General features: G+C 42.9%; 2 protein-coding genes across 4 annotated transcripts; both read left to right on the top strand.

Annotated features, from left to right (window-relative positions):
* The first annotated feature begins 4,221 nt into the window (after positions 1 to 4,221).
* LOC119211542 (zinc finger CCHC domain-containing protein 7-like) lies at positions 4,222 to 9,381 on the top strand. 2 transcript variants are annotated; one of them, XM_062560610.1, is made up of 9 exons: positions 4,222 to 4,375; positions 4,735 to 5,117; positions 5,803 to 5,846; positions 6,002 to 6,112; positions 6,438 to 6,611; positions 6,821 to 6,856; positions 7,132 to 7,236; positions 7,953 to 8,070; positions 8,736 to 9,381. In XM_062560610.1, the coding sequence occupies exons 1-9, from the start codon at positions 4,314 to 4,316 to the stop codon at positions 9,203 to 9,205; spliced, it is 1,503 nt and encodes a 500-aa protein (XP_062416594.1). In that variant the 5' UTR covers positions 4,222 to 4,313; the 3' UTR covers positions 9,206 to 9,381. The 2 variants fall into 2 exon arrangements, with proteins under 2 accessions (XP_062416594.1, XP_062416595.1); XM_062560611.1 differs by having other exon boundaries at positions 4,223 to 4,375; positions 6,441 to 6,611.
* A 513-nt stretch (positions 9,382 to 9,894) lies between these two features.
* LOC119210817 (E3 ubiquitin-protein ligase RNF38-like) lies at positions 9,895 to 21,301 on the top strand. 2 transcript variants are annotated; one of them, XM_037461202.2, is made up of 13 exons: positions 9,895 to 10,069; positions 10,906 to 11,415; positions 15,479 to 15,528; positions 15,698 to 15,879; positions 16,758 to 17,226; positions 17,632 to 17,772; positions 17,916 to 18,104; positions 18,623 to 18,784; positions 18,871 to 18,974; positions 19,285 to 19,366; positions 19,474 to 19,595; positions 19,722 to 19,821; positions 20,167 to 21,301. In XM_037461202.2, exons 2-13 carry the CDS (start codon positions 11,082 to 11,084, stop codon positions 20,227 to 20,229), a joined length of 1,998 nt encoding a protein of 665 aa, XP_037317099.2. In that variant the 5' UTR covers positions 9,895 to 10,069; positions 10,906 to 11,081; the 3' UTR covers positions 20,230 to 21,301. The 2 variants fall into 2 exon arrangements, with proteins under 2 accessions (XP_037317099.2, XP_037317100.2); XM_037461203.2 differs by lacking the exon at positions 9,895 to 10,069 and adding an exon at positions 10,773 to 10,830.
* The last annotated feature ends 999 nt before the right edge of the window (positions 21,302 to 22,300 follow it).

Genomic DNA, 22,300 nt, shown 5'->3' with positions numbered 1-22,300 from the left:
ATCCCTGAATCACATATATTAAATACTATGTTAATCACTAATGATGTCACCTATCTAACCGTATCCTCCATGATAACTGTATCATAGATATTAAATACTATGACTTTAATCACAAATGATCATGCCATGATGAATGATCTTACGGAATGTAGCCTCATTGATCACTATACTTTATACATACAATACTATGAGGTAAATCACTATTAATATACAGACACAGAAGAGGTTCAGCTACATCACCAATTTAATTAATAGTGATGTTTGTGTATTTAACTGTACGAGGACCTCAACACAGTCTCTTGATGTTTCAGTAACAAGAAGACAAAAGGTAGGTGTGTGTGGAATGTTACTATCCAGTACAATATTTACTGTTTAATTGTTGTTACTGTACCCAATGTGCTCCTTTATGAAACCATTATAAAGCTAATGCAGTGTGATGTAGTACAGCCCTGAATTAAACGTTCACCTCAGTAACTTTTTGTGTTACAATATGAATAAATATTAGATATACACCGGTCAGTGTAATCTAGTGTAATCCATTTCCTTTTTACCGAAGTTTCTATTTATGAGTATCTCTTTTTTATTTATTTTTTTCCAGAATGCTTCATTTCAAGCTGTAGTTTGTGTGACATGCACCACAAACTACAGCTGCTCCTCTTCACCTGCTTTAAAAAGTTGTTTGACTGTATAACTCCATTGAGATATTTTGCCTAGTAATTTTATGACTGATTATATATATTTAGTGATCAATATTATATATACCATTTCAAATTTTAAATTTAAAAAAGCTGCGAGCAGCATTGGAGGGGTCCTCACTGCTCCTTGCACGTTGGGGCAGGAACCCTGCGGCCGTCGAACAAAGTGTTCGCAAGTCAGTAGTCGTTAACGGTGTGGAGCAACGCCAGGAATGCCCGCTTTGCAAACGTTATCTTTGACATTATCATGGTCTTAGGCCTTTTATGTCAACATATAACCAGGAGCTTCTGATGTACCATTCAAAATGTAAGCTTCTCAGAATACCATAGATGAGCTAATTTCCTTCAATATCTCAATCACCAGACTACATTTAGTCATTTTCAGATTAGATTTAAAAGGAAACAATCAATACTTTCATGACTATTCCACTTCAGGTAGAGAGTACACAACACCAGGGTGTGATTTGGTGATAGGACCTTGGGATGTACCATTCCAAAGTTAAAGGCAGATTTTCAACCATTAATTGCAGCGCCCCCCGATTCTTCAAAATTTCTGAAAATAGTAGAGTGTATTCAGGGGTTCAATGTTTACACATGCTATAATTTTGGTGAGGCCAGAATAAGCCACACCCGTTGCAAAGTTAATTAGCTATATCTCATCAAAACAATGAGTTATCAGCACTAATCGGATATGTCAACGCCACATTGAACCAATAATGATCCACCGAAGGTTTCGTGAGAATCAAACTCTTAGGAGAAATTGCCAAAAATGCCAAAAGTGTGGTCTTTGTTTTAGTTTCTAGAGGGCGCTCGAGAGACATTTTTAATACCCGGATGTACCAGTCCAAAATAAAAGCCTTCTCAAAATACCATATATACCCAAATGTGAGACCAAAAAATGATCAAATTTGTTAACAGTCCAGCTATCCATGCCAAATTTAACAACTTTTTGAAAATGATTAAGGCCCCAAAAGGCCCTCAGTTTGTGAGAATAATAAAGGTCTGATTTTAAATCTCTTCCAACATTGAGTAAACAGTCCTCTGAAAACATAATACAGTTAGATCAGCGGTCGTCAACCGGCGGCTCCCAATCCTGAAACGCTATCTACAGGAAAAGGCACAAAACAACGGCGCAACATGATGTGACGCTCATTTTAGTTTTCATTGACACAATATCACAGCAAAGTCCAAGAAAACAAGTGTTCCCTTTGAAAGACCGTCCACTGTGCAAAAAATAAAATTAAAAATAATTAACGTTATTAATTTCAATGTTATTATTGGTCAAAGCCACAGGAAAAGAGTCCTTTGCAGCTCCGGAACCACGTGTAACAACAATTATTAACATCACATCTGCAGTGCAGCATGCATAGTATGCATGGCTTTTAAGTACCATGAAAGCATACATCTTGAAGGTTAAAAATCAAGGTTTTTGATCTAGTTGAAAGAAATATGATATATGTGTTACGTAAAGCTGACAAAAGGTTATTGTTTCTAAAATCCTGTTAAACAAGCTGAATCCTCAATTGGAATGCTTTGAGATGATAGGACTGGCAGATGATGCCCCCTTTAGGTCTCAGCAAAGAATCGAAGGATACTTCTCATCAGCATGCTTCATATTGGGCTTTATTTGTAAAAAAATTTACTAAAAGCCATGGATGCTTTATCCTCTGCTGCAAAGAAATACATACATAACTTAGGTTAAATGTTATAGTATACAACAACAACCTTCAACAACTCTTTATTACAGACTCAAGGTCCAGATAGTACAAAAACAGTAAATACATTTCGAAAAAATAAAATACAAACAGGCTGTCACAAGCTGAGTACATAGACCTACAAAGGCTGTATGAACAAACAACTCTTCCAATGTCTCCACCGCTGTGACTGGTAGCGTGAAGTGCTGAACTTTACACTCACCGGCCACTTTATTAGGTACCCCATGCTAGTAACGGGTTGGACCCCCCTTTGCCTTCAGAACTGCCTCAATTCTTCGTGGCATAGATTCAACAAGGTGCTGGAAGCATTCTTTAGAAGAGTTGGCCCATATTGATAGGATAGCATCTTGCAGTTGATGGAGATTTGTCGGCTGCACATCCATGATGCGAATCTCCCGTTCCACCACATCCCAAAGATGCTCTATTGGATTGAGATCTGGTGATTGTGGAGGCCATTTGAGTACAGCGAACTCATTGTCATGTTCTAGAAACCAGTCTGAGATGATTCCAGCTTTATGACATGGCGCTTTATCCTGCTGAAAGTAGCCATCAGAAGTTGGGTACATTGTGGTCATAAAGGGATGGACATGGTCAGCAACAATACTCAGGTAGGCTGTGGCGTTGCAACGATGCTCAATTGGTACCAAGGGGCCCAAAGAGTGCCAAGAAAATATTCCCCACACCATGACACCACCACCACCAGCCTGAACCGTTGATACAAGGCAGGATGGATCCATGCTTTCATGTTGTAGACGCCAAATTCTGACCCTACCATCCGAATGTCGCAGCAGAAATCGAGACTCATCAGACCAGGCAACGTTTTTCCAATCTTCTATTGTCCAATTTCGATGAGCTTGTGCAAATTGTAGCCTCAGTTTCCTGTTCTTAGCTGAAAGGAGTGGCACCCGGTGTGGTCTTCTGCTGCTGTAGCCCATCTGCCTCAAAGTTCGACGTACTGTGCGTTCAGAGATGCTCTTATGCCCACCTTGGTTGTAACGGGTGGTTATTTGAGTCACTGTTGCCCTTCTATCAGCTCGAACCAGTCTGGCCATTCTCCTCTGACCTCTGGCATCAACAAGGCATTTCCGCCCACAGAACTGCCGCTCACTGGATGTTTTTTCTTTTTCGGACCATTCTCTGTAAACCCTAGAGATGGTTGTGTGTGAAAATCCCAGTAGATTAGCAGTTTCTGAAATACTCAGACCAGCCCTTCTGGCACCAACAATCATGCCACGTTCAAAGTCACTCAAATCACCTTTCTTCCCCATACTGATGCTCGGTTTGAACTGCAGGAGATTGTCTTGACAATGTCTACATGCCTAAATGCACTGAGTTGCCGCCATGTGATTGGCTGCTTAGAAATTAAGTGTTAACGAGCAGTTGGACAGGTGTACCTAATAAAGTGGCCGGTGAGTGTATATTTAGGTATATACTTCAGATCATACTATTTGTTTTTTTTACTTCCGTATGTACTTCAGTATGTTCAAAAACTTTCAGTGGGTCTATCTATTGAGTTACCTTCTAAAACTGATCACCGTTTATTTCAATTCTTCTAGGATAAATTCCCGAATATATACCGTGATACTTTCCAAATACAAGTATTTACATACACATTATAAACACAGCCTGACAGATATAATAAAATAAGAATAAAAAAGAATAAAAAAACAAATATAGAATCTGTTAAATGTAGTAGGCTTATATTACAAATGGTGACAAAATCAATCTAATTCTCCACTCCAATTTTCAGGGGTGAATTTATTGTCTTAACTCCGTGTTTCTCATCACTGGAGATAGTTTTGGTTGTCCAACAATTTAACCCCGGAAACGCCGGTAAAGTTCTTCAGAGGGAAGCGTCAAAATATATAAACAAGAGTGGAAGTCACAAAGCCTTTTCAGTTGTATGGAGGAAACATTGCTACCGTACTTTGTGTGCAGTCGCAAGATATTTGTTATAAACAAACGGTAAGCACTCTTAAAGTGTAATTATGGGCTTCATTTCACTTAGTTATGTCCTCCTATTTACCTATATTAGCTTACAGAGCTAATGTTATAGCTAAAGTAGCTCATAGCTAAAGTTAGCATAGCACCACCGGCGGTGCTGATGTCAAACCACGTGCTACTATATTTGGATTGTCTACTACACATACACCTCATAATTACACGTTTAAAGAAAACAATACACAACCAGAAATTTGTTTTGCTCGGTACAATATAAACGTTTATAGTAACTTGAACGAGCTATTAGCTACCGCTGTTTGCGCTTAGCCGCCACTAGGCGGTGCTCTTCAGCTGCTCTTTTGACGTTGTACTATGGATTACAGCATAGAACTCGAAGATTATGATGGTGAGCTTGGGAGCAAGGACGAGAACTTCTTTATTGGGGACTTAAATAGTTCAGAAGGAGAGGAAGAGATCAACTTGAGTCACCTGAAGCTTCACAGCATCGGTAAGCGGGCAGCGCGGCTCGGCAGGGAAACCTCTCCTCCGCTCCTCCTGACATACAACATCACCTCTGGACGGGCGCTCGGCAACCAGAGTCCTACCTCCACTTCAGACTCCCTCCATGAGGAGGAGGAGGAGGAGGAGGAGGAGGATGAAAGTGACCATCCCATTGAGAAGTGGATGCTCCTTGGAGGAGAGGAGCAGGTGGGAGACTCAAGCATCCAGCTCAACCTGAGCTACAACAACTGCTCCGAGGAGGAAGGTCAGACTGTACTCAATCTATTATCCTGTTTCAAAGTTTTTAGAGTAAACAAGAATCAAATATGAAGCAATACAATTCCACAGTGGATGGCTGCGGTATACAAGAGGTGAATCCACTTTCTATTCTACTATTCTTCCACTCAAAGCGCTGAATGTCATTGACCCATTCAGACTCATCCATACACCAACTGGTGGAAGCAATTTGAGTCCAAGTGTCTTGCCACAGGACACACTGACATGGATTTGTGGAGCCGGTAATCGAGCCCCCGAAGGGCGACCGCCCCTTCACTAATACAGCAGTCTCCCATGTGTGGTGATATCACTCATGACCGTTTAGTGTTGGGCTTTAGTTTATACTGTTGTGATTTATATCACATTTACACACAATGTTCTGGTTAGTTTATCACTGATAGCCAGTGGCTGTGTGCAGTACAAGAAAAGCTGTAAAAAAATCCTTAAAAATCATACAGGTTCTGTTAATTTAAGGCATAGCAACACTTGTTTAATAATACAACAATACTGGAGTTAATCTAGTTCAAGGTTCATATTTTCTTCAATTAAGGTTGTATATTCAATTAATATATTAGCTTTTATTGTTTTGAGTTTTCTGCCTGAAATTTACACACAAATAACATTAATTATGGAATACAAAGCCTTACTCTGCTGGGTTATTGTCTCCATTATAGATCAGACTGTGAAGGAGACCTGGGCTGTATCAGACAAAGACAAGGTAGCATTTGATTTACTTTCTATTCATTTTCAGAAATTCTAAATACAAGCTTATTTATTTCTGTTGAGGGAAACAGTGGTAATAGTAAGGAAAGACATTTTTACAATACTATCTTTTAAAATAATGTCCCGTTTTTGTCCTCTCACATCATCTAGCCTGGTGCTGATCATTCTCTGCCCAGGCGCTATTTCACGGCTGATCGCTCTCTGTTCTGTAACATTTGCAATAAGACGGGACATCTTGCTAAAAGCTGCTACAGCCAAAAGGTAAAGGAACCCACTCATCCAGCTCTTTTATTTGACATACACATAATGCGCTGTCATTTGGTAGGTATAAAGCAGATAACAAGGTTTTGTAGAATAAATAACCAATCTAGGAGCTTAATCGAGTTGAATAATAACCCTGATTCAGAAATACTTACACAACTAGCAAGATTTTTATCTGACTGAAGTCACTTCGTCAGAAGTTCGAAGGGTTCCGATCGTCCCTTTCTTTGTTTAAGTCAACTTGATGATGAAGTTCATGCTTTCTAATTGCAAGGGAAAAAAACTATTATTATCAATGTTGCATTATTATTTTTGTCTCTGTCAGCAGAAGTGTACCACCTGTGTTCTCTGTGGGATCCAGGGCCACGTCCAGAGGCACTGTGGGGGCCGCCCATGTCCCAGCTGTGGACTGCCGTCACATGGTCGCAGGCCCTGTGAGAGGCCGCAGGTGTGGAACCAACACTGCCAGCGCTGTGGGATGCCGGGTCACCTCTCTGATGTGAGTTTATGTTGGGATTTGGGTTTCTGTGTTGAAGGAAACCATGAACGGGTTTGTCAGTTGAGTTGACGTATTATTTAGCCTCAGGCGTGTGTGGGCCTTTTTTCATGAAGTTTTATTCTACCTTGGCAGATCCTTATCCGTCTTATGCTCCCTACCGTGTTGTTTAAAACGAATATTTTTCTTTTTGTTTCTTGGTTTTTCCTTAGACCTGCCCTGATACATGGAGACAATACCACTTGACAGTGAGTTAGTGTTTTGACTTCAATGCACTTTTATTATCGTATTCTTCTTCACAATAATAGGTGCATAACGAGTTTAGATATTAAAAGTCCTTTCTGGTTGTATTAACACCACCAATTCAAAAGAGAGAATACAAATAATTCAATAAGAAGGACCATCTTATGTGTTCCTCTTAACAGGCTGGTGAGAATTAAAGTTTGAGATAAAACTTCAGAGGTGAACTCATGTATTTTTTTTCACCCACTTTAATAAGTTATTTGTGTGACTTCTTTTCCAGATCGGTTTAGAGCTTCCAGTCAGACCATGGACAGATCATATCCTCAAAAATAAGAAATTCTCTGCTCATTGTTACAACTGTTCAAAGAGGGGACACCATGGTTATGTAAGTGAGAGGGATCCTTCTTTTACTTTCACGGTCTCTTTCTTGACTATAACGTTGCGTTACATAGCATGTTATCCCTCTTTTCTCCTCTGTCCACACTGTCTCTGGGCTATCGTTGCCTTTGTGGCAACCCGAGGGAAGGGAGGTCAGATTCAGGTATAAAACAAGAGGCTCAAAGGCAGTAATTGCAAAACAAAAATGGTCCTTTTAATAACAAGGTCAAAATAACGGCTCCTTAGGCCAACTTCCAACAGAAATAGTTAGTTAGTGCCCCCCAGTCTTCTCCATCGTGTCACCGGCTCCTTTGTCCTGTTTGGGACAGAGGTGAGTCCTGGTTGTTACCTCTTCTAAGCCCCCTGGGACTCCTCTGTCTCCTGTTATGTCGGCCTCCGTCAGTGTCTGCTCTGCTCTTTAGATATATCCTCTACCTCCAATTAACTGATGGCCCGCAGGTGTGACCAATGCCACGTTCCTAGTGGCTGTAGCACCTGCACAGGATAATATATCCCCCTTATCACCTCCCTGAATCGGAGCTTGGAGCTCCGCCCCCTGTGGTTGGTTCCTCCCCCTGGTTTGCCACACCTTCCTCTTCCCCTCTCTATACCCCAGTACAAGATATTCTCCCTGTTTTTCTCTATCTTGTTTTGGATTGCACTTAAATGTAGTTTTTCGAATGGCTCACTCACTTTTATTTTGATCTACACTGTTGGTATTAGGAGTGCACTAAAACAAGGATGGTGAGTGGGACTTTTGCCCTACTGCCATACGTCTGCCACTACGACACCATCGATGACGTCCTCCAATGTTGCTCCAGGAAGCAGAAAAGAGCAAAAGGTGACAAAACATATATTATACAATTATATAAGCATAAGCTTAATAATGTGCTTTATCTTTGAACATGTTTCCTTATGGTTATCATGGCTATTAATTATGTGGACAAATAATAGATAACAGAATTATTTTCAAAAGCACCACAAATGACTGTACAGTTGAGTCAACACCTCTCTGAAATATTTTTTACTTTACTATAAATATAATTGTTAAAAAAATGTTTTGGTAACACTGTTATGGCTGATTGCCTTAGTTTTAGCTTGGCATACCTTATAAAGGCTACTGCTTCCCCTGCGCTGTATCTTATTTTCTTGTTCAGCTATTACGCTCACCAGCTGCTCATTAACTGCTTGCTGTCTAACTTTAGGTGCTGGGCAAATAGAGTATTTGGTTTTACCTGAGCTTTTGTTCTAGAAACGGCTGCGTTGCTGAGACTAAAAACAGATTTAATGGTAGCAGAGAATCAATCAAAATGGTTACGTTGTAGGCCGTAAAACCCACTCAGTGTGCCGAAAGGCGCTAGGTGGAGCTGCAGAGTTGTTTCATGATTTGCTGCATGTTTGCCTTGTTATGGATCCCCTTTCACGTTACATTAAAATAAAATATGAATTAATTTTCCGACTCACTAGTTATTGTGGACATTTTCTCAATTTCTGCTGTGTATTCAGAGCTCTTGAGTGCTGGACCCCTGCGGTCAGACCAGCAGCACTTGTCTGAAGCAACAGGCGGATGTTGGGAGGGGATTCAGCCTGTCCAGGGGAGGAGCAGGATGCATCAGGAGACATTTGGCCGGGCTAGCAGGAGGAAGAAGTGGCCGGAGACGCGCAGAGAGAGACAGGAGTTGAAGAGGCTTAGAAAAGATGCTCAAGCCAGGCGAGAAGGAGGATTACTGAACAGGTCCGGGAGGTACTTTGATGATAAAGTTTCCCCTGCAGACCTCCCCCGTCACAAGCAGTACACACCGCCTCCAAAGAAGAAGAATGAGGCAGGTGGCAAAAGCAGAAAGAGCAGAGAAGCTGAGAGGTGGAAGAAGAGAGGAGGGCTAAAACGTGGGTATTTATATCCCCATGGTGACATAGACACTGGTAGTGAACGCCTTCTTTCACCAAAACATAGAGTGCGCCACAGAAAAAGATAATACATTTCTTCAAGGAGTAGGAAATACAACTGGATGATTAAAAGATTTGATTGAATGATCAATTTGTTTATTTATTGTGAAATGAAAACAAATGGTATAAATTGTATACAGTTGAAGGTGCTCATCTTTATTGTGACTTGCTTGTATTTGTTTTTGTACTTGAATAAAGTTAATTTGATACACACCGCCTCCAAAGAAGATACAAGTTCCAACATATTATGTTTATTTCCATCTAAAGATAACGCTAATAAACATGGATTCCAGCTAATCTCGTGTATAATTTATATTCAACGATAACTATTGTGTTCTTGTGATACGTATAATCATGGGAGTTTATGTTTGTATAGTATATGGGAGAAGGTTGCAGCTCATCAAATAGGAGTTATTCTACCTGAAAAGCGGTGTAAGGCAAGCGGTTTTAGTCGTTCAAAGCGTTCTCTTATAATGTTTCTGGTATGAAGCTGCTGAATTATTAATGATTTGATCAGCTGCCCGGGGTTTACTAGACCAAAGTAGTCAAATCGGATAATGAGCCGCTACCTGGAATCGACTCTAACCGTTGACAATTGAAGAAGTCTCCCCTTAATAGGCATTGCAATACTTCTAACACTTCCTCTCTCCTGGGTTTGGTGCCGCTTACTAACAAACCCATCGCGTGCAGGCTTGTGACGAGCTACATGTTTCTCTGTGATCGATTGATGGTGCCTTGGCGGAGATGTGAAACTCCCATTGATTGATCTCCACACACTCCCCGCTGACCAGAGAAAACACTCGATAGCGAATGCGAGAGGGGATTTAAATTTGACAAATATTTGCCCACGGCTCCCTGACGGGAAAGGTAGCTGTTGTCTCGTGCAGTCCGAGGTAATATCCTACTACATCTGTTTATCGGCTAACGCTAGGTTAACGTGCATTCAGTGCGACGTTCGCTAGCTTGTAACGTCGGCACGGTTGGACTTGTTTTCCCCTCTAGACCCCGCTTCCTGTTAGCTTCGGGCTAGCTGGAAAAATCGAAATTATGCTAATGAACGAGCAGGTATAGCCGGCCAACCTAAAAGGGGTGTAACTCTGCTACATACCGTAGACTACCCGTCGTATTTTGAGTTGGAGTTTAATCACAAATGTAAGCTGACAACCGTTTTATCAGCCTGCTATCGGGGCGGCGGGTTTCCTTTTAGTTTGCTAACCTACGACAGCAAGCCATCTTGCTTGTGTTGAGGGATTTAACGTTAAGTATTTAATATAACACGCTTTTAGTTGCAGAAAGCAAGCGATATTCACTTAATTTTAACGTTAATATGTGCGTCGGCGATGGTCTCATTAATATAGTGCAAATACGACTAATGCCTTAAAATACTTTAGATAGTTGGATGCCCGTCAGGGTTCCGCTGTGAAAAGACAATAGAGAACCCGAGACTGGGATCAGCTGTTGTTCCGCTTACGACAAAAACTTCAAGAAAATGGTTTATTGATTTAATGCTATGTTATATCGCAAGCTTATATTAGTAACATGTTTTTATAAATGCTTATGTGCTATAATAACCGTGAAGTTGACCCGCACCGACAGCTCGGGGGGGGGGGCAGCGAATGGAGACTGTGCGGATGGTGCTTGTGCGACATATGAGGTCTGTGCTTCTCTGAACGCGATGTTTTCAGGTGTCTCACCTCATTACATCAACCCCCCTCCCCTCTTGCATTAGATGCCTCTGAAAACCCTCGCGGACAGCGCTCGTCATCGGAGGTAACGCGGAGGACCGAGAGACGCGTAGAAGCGGCAGAACGGGGAGGCTCCTGCCCCGTTTCCCTCTCTCTCTCTCCCTCTCTCTCTCCTGCCTACCTTCTTCATCGCGTCCATCCACCACCGCCCTCGACAGCCATGGACCCTCCGAGGACTCGCTCGCGATCTCGCTCCGGCTTCTACCATTTCGGCATGAGCGGCAACGTCGGAAGCAACGGCGGCGGTAACGCGGTCGGTAACGGCGGCTTGATGATGCCCGTCGGAGGAGGTGGAGGTGGGAGCTACGCGCAGCCGAGCAACCCTGGTTGGGCTCCGCACCACGGGGGTCGTAGCTACCCTGAGAACCAGCAGCTGCAGCAGCAGCAGCAACAGCAACAGCAACAGCAGCAGCAGCACCCCCCCCAGGGGAGCTACCTGTCAGCGGGGGCGCAGCGCCACTCCTTGCTCGGAGCTCACAGACACCCGGGGGCCGGTAAGCAAGCTTCAGTAAGCAGGAGGCCTGCAGCCCTGCTAGATGCATGCACGCGTTACACACAGGGTACACCCCCGAAGGGATGCAGGCAGACCACCAGCAGCATAACTGGGTTCTAGACATTTGCCTAAAAAGGTGCCCTTTCAGAAGGGTCTGCTGGAGACGTTCAAATAACGTTTGAAACTTTCTCTCGTATGTTGTACTTGAATCGTTGAGTGGACTAGTGAGGTTTTAGAACGTTTGAGCGCTATGCACATTGTTGGAGGCACTTTGTGTAGGAAGCCTGGGGTGAAACAGACAGGGGAATAAATGTAGTGGATGTCATTGCCTGGTTCAAAGGCGGGAAAATATACTGGCCAACCATATGAATTTAATGCAAAGTCTGTATAAAAATGTATAAAACACATCTGCTTGATCAGTAGAAATATTGTGTGTTCCATACTGCGATATTGATAGCTAGGGACCATTACGTTTTCACATATCCGTCGGATGCATTTGCCTTTGTGGTTTAGAAAGCCTACATAATCTCACATCGTCACATCACCTTTAACATTTAAAAGAGTCAAATTAATAAGCAAAAATATGTAACCTTGTAACAAGCCTTCAAATGGTATGAAATTAAATCTTAATGCAATTGGTCTTTTGTTTCGAATTGCTCATTGTTATGCATGAAGGCAGAGCACAGCCTTCTATTCCTTAAGTATCCCTTTTATCCATACGTTTGATACTATATATCTTGCATTTAAGCCTGCAGCTCTATATTGGCCCCAAATAGTTAAATGGATCTATTATATAAAGGTGCAGGGTAGATATGAGAATGACAAGGAGTTGTAGTTTCAAAGAACAGTCCAAACACAAAGCAACATTGAAGTTGTTTTGGCTTGTTTGAGGCATCATTTATTGAAATGGTCCCATATCACTCAAACTGTTATTCAATAGGCTTTTTAATGCCCACAATAGTAATGGATCCTTATTGAATCCCAACTCACTAGAAGACAAAGAAAAACTAGAGGATGGAGGAGGAAAAAAACAGGAAGAAAATAAAACGGCAGGGGAGGAATTTTAAAGTGAGACTGCACGGCAGCCACTTTTCATTGCAGTGAACGTGGATAACTGGTCGGTTCAGAGCACAGCAGGTTTTCATCGCTGACCCACTAAAAGGTGACCGGAAAAATCTTCTGTAAAACCATATTGGTTTTCCTCAGAGGCAAAAAATGAAGTGCGATGAATGAATGAAAGCAGACCTTTAATGGGCCTGTGTCTTGACGGCAGCATTGTTGCCAAACACCCAAATAAGCCACAAAAAAAAAACATGCTTCTCAAACTGAGAGACTACAGAGGAATTTGTGAACGACTTAAACTTATCTCCAAGCTGTGTGATCTTTGTCCTTGTTAACGCATGTGTGTGTGAGAGAAACATACTCCAAGGTAAGGCTGTGTATTTGTGCGTAATACTGATTTTCTGTTTGTTGGTGTACAGGTCAATGTAATGCACCATGAGGCGTAACTTCATGTAGAATGTGTCAGGGTTGTATTTAGGGATGCTGAAAATGTGCCCCTCTGTCTTATCCCGATTTCTTTTTTTCTCTCCCACAGTGCAGCTCTAATAGCAAGTCTTGCATCCCACTGTCTGCCGGCATCACAGCTCAATAGTCCATTCTTGCATATCTTCATTAATACTGTTGTTATCACCTGGTATTTCTATTGATTTATGTGGGTTGAATAGGCTGATTCTCTATATTTGGCATGGCGCTTCTATATAATGATTCGAGGAGTTGCCAAATAACAGGAGCAGACTGCTGCTTGATGACAGCTGATGCTCTTAAGTTCAGTATCTGGCCCGCCTGGCCGGATGGTCTGTTGTAAAATAAATGGTGTCAGTCTTCCCCAGCAGCCACGCTCTGAGGAAACAGGGTTGCGTCTGCTCTCCAACAGAGCCTGTCTATTCTGGCTTGCCGTCCCTTCTCTTAAGGCCTTAAGGGGGGATTTGGCATTAACAGACCTAGTTTTTCTCAAAAAAAAAAAAAAAAAAATGGGTGTCCGGGACTAGAGCTATGGAATCGGGCGGAATAACCCAGTGCCGAGTGGTGTAGAAACTTCTCCAGTTTCTAAATGTAGTGCGGGATGTGATTGGACCACTGGCGCGGCAGCTTACAACTCATTGTGCCGAGATGGCACGCAAACATTCTTAAGTTTCGCAATGCCATGTGATTAAAACCCATGGTGGAATTCTACATTACTGAAAGTAAAAAAAAAAAACTTACTTCATTGCTCTCTGTACCACTTTCAGAGTGCTGGTATCATATTTTTTCCAAAAACGACGCCCTGCCCAGGGCCGTATGAAGTTTGAAGGAAAAGAGGCCCGGTAGATAAATAAAGATGTGAGCCAGCGTGTCGGCCCCGCTGTCGAGTCGTCAGTCAACCGAGTGCCTCTGTACTCCGCAGCCACTCGCCGGGTTGCCTTTGAGCCGTCACTATCGGCAGCCTTCACATGGCTCCGGAGTGGCGTCGCAAAGACAAGAAAAGGGTGGGGGGTCGCTTTCATATCTGTTGTCCCAAGGGAGGCAGAAAGGGCTGTTTGTGCGAGCGAGGCATAAAGGAAGAAATGGAAAGAGATGAGGGGAGGAGATTTTTTCTTTGTGGTGATTCAAAGGTTTTTGGGGGGAGCGCTTAGAGGAAACTCTTGTCAGCGGAGTTCAAGGACATCCTTCTTAAGCTGCTGAAGTAACTGTGGCAGGCTGCATCCAGATTGTACATGTGCACTGTTGGATGAACAGCTGGAAGAGCTTTTTTTTTTCCTTCTGAGATGGTTTCTTCAATCGCTGCTTTATTCAGGATGGAAGCATGATGCATTTGCCCTTGTGCCTTTTTTTTTTTTTAACAAAATAACATTTTCACCGGGGAAAAGAATTACTTTTCTTCACAAATACATAAAGTTTACTTTTCATCTGAGTTATTGAGGGGTGTCCTTTTCCTATAAATAATCTTGTTATTAGTTTGACTTTGCGCATGCGTCTCGTGTTTTTAGGCAGACTGGAAGCCAATTCTTATCTGATAGACATAACGGTGTTTCTCTAGGATGAGTTGAACCGATCTGGACTTCTTCACAGGTAGCAGATGCTGCATCTGAAATCCAACCGTCCATAATTGCATATTTTGACCCCATGCTGGAAATCTTGTAGCACTGTTGAAGACTGATTAGCAACCCAATCATGTTCCTTGCAGGTGGGAGCTTCTTTCTCTCCACGTCTACTCGTATAACAATTTAGAGATAATTATCTTGTTAATTCAGAAAAACAAGGTTTTGTTTCCTCAGAATACCAGAGATGATCTTGTTAATTTCGTAAAAAAATTGAATACATTCTATTCATTGGATTATTTTATAATCAATGAATGAATTGATCAATAAAGCATTATGAAACGCAATAAAAAATGCCACCAAGGCCATGTTGTCAAATCACTGGGTTTCTCACCACTCAAAAAGCAAAACATATGCAAATCTCCAAAAGGGAGAATTAAATTTAAGCAAAAACCACCAGGTTGATCAATTTTACTTTTATAAATAAAATACCTTTTTTCTGTCAACTAATTAATTTGTCCCCTTTTGACGGTTCGCTGTGGTAACCTGGGTACAAGTGTTGGGGAAGGTGAGCCTGAGTACTTGTGCCAATGCAACAGGAGCTCTGGTTTGATAAGTGGATGTGTTCTGTGAGCCAGCGCTGCCGTATCGGCGGAGATCAGAGTGATTTGAACCAGAGAGGATGAGCCCGGACTGACATCTTCCTCCCCCTAGCCTGCTTGTTTCATGCAGGAAATTCAAAAGGCTGTAACTGTGTTTGTGAAGACGCTTGCTTAAGCTTTATTGTCATTACTGTTGAATATTTTTGGTATGGAGTCTGTAGATCTGTTGAAGCAAACCATCCATCTAAAGTCAAATCAAAAGGCAACCGGCTTGTTTTCTATTTCTCTGCTTAGCAGGCGTATGTCTGAGTCTTGTGATGTTGATGTTTTTCTTAGCCTTATCTGATTCAGTTTATTTTTTTCTTCCCCCTGTGGCGTACAGGAGGAGTGCTACATTTTCATCCAGATAATGTTTGTGAGGATCGGGACAAAGTGAGTATGAAACATGACCTCTGGCTGTTGTTTTGAATAGGATTTGTATGTCATTGTTTTTGCTTATTTGTTTTTCCCTTTTTTGTCTGTCCCCGTTTTTGATTCCTCTCTCTTCATGACCAACCACCCCTCTTGTCTCCCTCCTCCCTCCTTTTACCTCTGTGAGCAGATGGAAGACAGCCCAAGCCCGAAAAGGCAGCGTCTTTCCCAGCAGGCCATGTTGGATCTAAACTCCGCCCCTCCCTCCACTCCTTCCTCTCCCATTCGCCCCTGGGAGTTGCCTCCCAGTCGCCGACCACACCCCCACTACATGCCAGAGAGATGCCACACGCCTGTTCGCAACCGACGCAGGTAAGTATGTGTATGTATGAGTGTGTGTTTGTGTGTGTTGAGCCCATAAAATGTGTAAAGCATAATCTCAAAACACTACATTTATACCTTTTCAAATTCTCTCTTCCTGTCAAAAGACCTAAAAATGTTCCATCACAAAAAAACAGGATTCAAGAAACTGTAAACCCAAAACAGTCTGATAATCTCTTTATTGACATTTTTCTTTTATTTTTCTTACAATTTACAATTTTTTTCTATAATAGACAAGTACTGTAATCTTTTTAAAATTCTATACATTTCAATTGTCACATAACTTGGTGGCCGTTGGCAATCTGGTTGCATTGTGGGTAATGTTGGCACCATGTGTTTAAAAGGACAAAGAATGTGTGGACAAAAAGATAGTCGTCATTCTTGTTCATTTCTGTCTTCAACTTGTGAGAGTGCCAATGTTACCAGAGTGCTGTGCTTAAAGTTTGCACATAAGAGATTTGGAGCATTTCTATTGGCTGGACCGTTTCACGCTGTACCCGGCGTATCAGAGCAGAGCGGCTCTGAGCTGCCTGGAGGAGCTCGCTCGCCTGCTCTTAATGAGCATAGCTTTGTAAATACAGTGAGCAAAAGCTCTGGTAACAAAACACACAAATGTAGTCTGACAAGTCATTTTATCCAACATTCATTTATACAGGTTATTTCATTAAGAAAACAAGAGGTAGCCATTAGACCACTATATCTTTACAGAGCAAATAGGTGTTTGTGGGTATATAAATTCTCTAGATATCAACTTCTGAAATTGGGTGGTGTAGCTGTTAAGTTACTCACATTAGGGGACAACCCCCGTACTGTATTCATAGTGTTGAAATGATGGCGCGTCTCCTGTGGCCCTTTTTTCTTTACCGCAGCCCTCCAATGAGACGCCAGCGTGGCCGGAGAGACCGCCTGACACGCCACCACCACCACACCCACAACAACAATAACAACCACCACCACTACAATAGCAGCAACAACAACAACAATCATCACCACCACCATCATCCCCACCACCCCAACGCTCATCATCATCATCATCATAATCACCATCACCCCCACCACCTGCACTCCCACCACGGCCCATTGCCAGGCCACCAGGATGAGAACTACCGGCACCCGGCTCCCCCTCAGGGCTTCCCACCGTTCGGCCAGCAGCCTCCACGAGGGCTGGGGCCCGGGCTCGAAGAGCGCCCGGGGCACCACCCCCCGAATCCCTCACCAAGGCCCCTCCACCAATCACCGAACCTGTCGCCCAGGCTGCTGCACCCTGTGGGCCATCCACAGCACCCGCACCCCCACCCATCTCAGCAGAGCAGTGTGGTGCTGGACCTCCATGAGCAGGTGACTGCCTCGGATAATGTTGGCCGGGTGGACTGGGGGGGGGGAGGAGGAAGTACATAACGAATAGAAATGGTTCCAGTATAAAACATAAGTTGCTACGTCTGACGGTGTGATTCTTAAAGGTAGTCTGGTTTTTGTTTAGTCTTGTCGAGACTAGTAATCAGATCTGAAGGGAACCGAGTACACTACTAGATTACCCTTTTATGTTGGTCATGTGGTTTATTTAACCACAGGTGAATAAGTCAGCAGAGATGTTTGCCTTCAGTTAGGAAATCATTTGAATAATAATTAAAATCCACATTAGAGTTCACGCCCACACATGGTTGCCAGAAACTTCAGCTGCTCGTCTGCAAGTCCGTCCGGGCTCGTAGAGTTGAACCGTCACATTTTGATCTCCGCTCACAGGGTTCAGCTCCAGTATCGTATCCTGTGTCTCCTCCGGGAGCGCCACCGGGCCTGCCGCCTCGCTCCACTCCTCAGCAGATCCCAGCATGCTCGGTAGTCTTCAGTGGACAGCACTATCCCGTCTGCAGTGTCCCTCCTCCTGTGAGTCTGTTTTTGTTTCTTTATATCACGGATGTTTTCTGCTGTTGCTGAGTTTCTTTTATTATGTTTTCAAAACACACTTTATACTTTATACATCCACCAATAAAATAATAATAACAGCGATTTTTCCATCTCCCCACCAGGTTCTTCAGACTTGTTCTGTGCAGCACTTACCCATGGCCTACCCGTTCCCGTCATTGCTGTCCAGCGACCCAGCCTTCCTGCTCCCGCCGCCTCATCTCACCCACCCCTCAGCACACCTTTCCCACCACCCACCTCACCTGCCGCAGCCTGGACAGTTCGCACCGTATCCGACGCAGCAGGCCCGATCGGTAAGAATTCTCTAGTATCTTTGACTCGTTTCAACCTCATTCTGCATCAGAGGCGGCTCATGTGAATATTGTAAAATATGGCATTGAAGTGAGGAACCATTTGGCATCTTTGAGCACAATATTTTTCTTGTGACGGTGTTTTTAGAATTAAATCCAAATGGTGTAAACCGGTTACATACATTTGAGTTGACGCTGCTCTCACTGAGTGGACTGGCAATAGCACAGGGTTTTTAAGGTGTATGCCTGCGCAGTCGTCTTAAAAAAGAAATTGTTGTTCTGAGGTAAAATTACAACTTCATTCAAATAATAAAGAAGATCTTTGTTTATTAGCTGTATGCTCACTCGGATTATTTTAATCCCACTAGTAGATAAAACAGTATAGAAGGTTGGTTGATCCATGCAAACAACATATATTTTTTTAAGTATTTATGTTATTCAACGTTTAAATATCTTTCAATTGTTGACATTTTAACCCACTCTGATGGGAACCGCGCGTGTTTTCTTCCCGCCGCTACCAGCCGCTACAGAGGATAGAGAACGACGTGGAGCTTCTCGGAGAACACCTGTCTTTGGGTGCCGGGCTCCACTATCCTCCCGCCACCCACCCCGCCCTCACGCCACACTCCGCCCAGCTTCACTTCCTCTCCCATGAACCCCTGCCACAAGAATTCTTTGGAGTGGTGAGCAATAAGAATAATACAAAGGCGTTTGTATTTTCATTTGCGGAAAATCCACGTGATGTGATTTCTCATGTATGTGTCTCTAGTCCTATCCCAACTTCATCCCCCGGCGTCTCCCAGGGCGACGGTACCGATCACAACAGCCACTGCCACCTTCGCCTTACCACCCCAGCCTCCTGCCTTACTTCCTGTGAGTAGATCAGCGCATTTCCATTGTTTTCTTTTACGTTTATACAGGTTACACCTCAAAAATAAAGCTACATAACAAAAATACTAGATCCAACAAGGGATTGCCATTTGTACCTTTAGCCATCTCTTGTATCAAAGCTGCAAAACCTTCCACAATCTTCTCTTAGACAGATTTCCAAAGACTTTGTCTCCTTGGAAGAGTTCTAGATCGTTAAATAGCCAACATCAAACATTTTTGGGGCCAATAACTATTTAATTTAGTTGCTTAATTTGCTTCTATGATAAATTGAACTTACGTCCTCCTCCTTTAGTTCAATGCTGCCAGTCCAGCCAACAGGACCTGCGATCAGTCTAGAGCTGGATGTAGACGATGGAGAAGTGGAAAATTATGAGGTTCTTCTTTATCTGCCTTCTTTTATTCTTTGGTGTGTCTGTTCGCTGCGTGCAGACTCTTTTCTTCATTTGTTGCTGATCTTGTTTTTTCTTTTCTTCCCGCGAAGGCCCTCCTAAACCTCGCTGAACGTCTGGGAGAGGCCAAACTCCGAGGACTGACCAAGGGAGACATCGAACAGCTTCCTTCCTATCGGTTCAATCCAAATAACCATCAGTCAGAACAAACACTGTGAGTGCTGCACTTTTACACCAGCTCATCATCACCTGTCGATTTGTCATGATTATTTACATTGGCTGTGCCCCATGTAAAAAGTGTGGCTAAATTGTTTCTATATCCTTACCATTTGTGTTGCAGCTGTGTGGTGTGCATGAGTGATTTTGAGTCCCGCCAACTGCTGCGAGTCCTGCCCTGCAGCCACGAGTTCCACGGGAAGTGTGTCGACAAGTGGCTACGGGTGAGTACAACCCCGGTGGAGCCCGCTCACACAGTTCATCTAGGGATAATCACACATTTTGGCATCAGAAAGTCTCTGCATCCGTGCCACCTAATAACTGGTGTATGATCCCTTCTGTGGAGATAAATCTGAATCAGTGAAATACTGACATTTATTTTATTGTCATTGCTGTTATACTATGAAGTTATAAAAACATTACTAATATAAAGAGATCAAATGTGTCCATTTGTTTGATGCAAAGATGGGATAAGGAAACCCAATGTGGTGTTTAAGGAAGGTGATTGTTGTGTGATTAACCGAAACCTAATGATTTGATGATCAGTTTTGTTTCCTCTCTGTCCTCAGGCCAACAGAACGTGTCCCATTTGTCGGGCTGATGCCTCAGAGGTCCAGAGAGACTCTGAGTGACCACATGAGGGAGCAAGATGCTCCTCCACGTTCGGCATCACCCGCTCCTGATATATTAATACACATGTACGAGCTTACACACACACACACACCCACACCAACACCACTTCCTTGTGTTTTTGTGCAGCACTTTCTGCTCGTTTGTTATCCTTTCGATCTTTATCCCTTCTCCCTTATTTTTGAATCTGATCAGATTCCTTCTTCAGCAGTTATTTGTTCATTTGAAAGCAAGCCCCCACATCTCTTTTGTGAATTTTCACCCTCCATGACCACTATTCTGCTAGTTGTGTGGCATGGATCTGTGTGTGTTACACGTGCATGCACCAGAACCGTGCAAGCGCTGATTCGTCAGGCCTGTAAAGAGGGGCTGTGGCGTGCGTGTGTGTGTGTGTGTGTGTGTGTGTGTGTGTGTGTGTGTGTGTGTGTGTGTGTGTGTGTGTGTGTGTGTGTGTGTGTGTGTGTGTGTGTGTGTGTGTGTGTGTGTGTGTGTGTGTGTGTGTGTGTGTGTGTGTGTGTGTGTGTAAGGTAGGGTTTTGGATGTCCTGGGGCATGCCTGAGGTTCTGTTGTGCATCAGACAAGGGAAACGACATGAGAGCGTTTTTGCTCTCTACCTGAGTGACTGTCTATACTTCCGGTTTGTACGTTTATGCACTGTTGATGTCTGTATGCATACTGCGTGTGTGTACGTTATAGACTTAAATCCTTTTCTCTAGTTTGACACTAAGGGTCCATGCTGCCACTATATTTCTCGGTTGCCTATTTGATCCATTTGTTTCAGTAGCTGTCTATTATTATTATTATTATTAGTACTCAACAATTAGAAGTGATTGTTTTCCTGCCTGGCAGTTACCTCATCATTCCGGTTTTGATCATCTTTCATTACAAACGCTTCACGGCACTACTCTGAAGTTAAGCACATTATATATTTTTCTTTTCCTTTCTTTACTTAGTAAAAATAAGTTTGTCTGTGAATTTGCGGTGGCACACGTGTTACATATATACATATATCTATATATATATACTGTATAAATCTACAAATATCTGTATACCAAATAAAATGCTTGATACAAACTTTTTAAACTTGGTATACATTTTTTCGTTCTTTTGAAGCTAGACGTTGTGAGCTAAAGAAATAAGTTGGTTGTGCTCAATTGATCTGTTGAAATGGGTGAAATAAGATCTGGCACTGACTGCAGGTCGCCGCTTTGGGTGACTTTTCCAATTTTGTTCGAAACGGCAGTGGCTCCAAGCTGCCACTAGGCGGCGTTACTGTTCTACATTCCATGTCATTTGGCTGACGTTTTTATCCAAAGCAACATACATTGCATTTTTAACCCATGTTTTTTTTAAATTTACATTTGGCCTGGGGAGCAGTTGGGGGTTGGGTGTCTTGCTCAGGGACAATGCAACATGGCACATGGAGCAGGCCGGGTTCAAACCGCCTACCTTGCGGTTCCCAGCACACCCTCTCAGCTCCGTGCACCCCACATCTGCCCAGGTTTCACCAGGAAGTGGAACTATAATAAAGACCGAAGTGGACTACTTTAGAGCTTTCAGTGAAGTTGAAAACTAAATGCAAATGTAAAGGCAGTTTTTTTACCACAGGAACAAAATACACCAAGACGATACTAAAGGCTCTAAAATGCTGAGCCTACAGCTTATTCATATCAGTGATTCTGTCACTTTTTTACACTACATAACTTAAATATGCTCTTGAGATGACTGTGCCGGTTCGGGGGGGGGGTTGAACAAACAGATCAGAGGCAATAAGTAAGTAATAACTCCTTTTCATCTGCAGTCTCTGGGCCGAGGCTGCAAGTGCTGCTCAAATCACCATTAAGACGCCTCGTAAAAAGTAGACTCGTGAAATCCCACCCCATAACAAAAACCAAAGGACCAATACTACACTCCTGTGTGAGAGCACATCATCAGTAATTCCATCAACAAGCTACGATGCATCGGTCTAAGACATCAACAACCAGTCGTCAGTACCAACGTTGGCCACCTTCAGCTTCCAAGTTTTAAATGTGATTTAAAAACTGCCCCTCTTTGGTACTATTTTCATCACCA

The sequence above is a fragment of the Pungitius pungitius genome, chromosome 2 (genome assembly GCF_949316345.1).
Source record: "Pungitius pungitius chromosome 2, fPunPun2.1, whole genome shotgun sequence".
NCBI lineage: Eukaryota > Metazoa > Chordata > Actinopteri > Perciformes > Gasterosteidae > Pungitius > Pungitius pungitius.
This window is presented reverse-complemented; position numbering and strand designations above follow the sequence as displayed.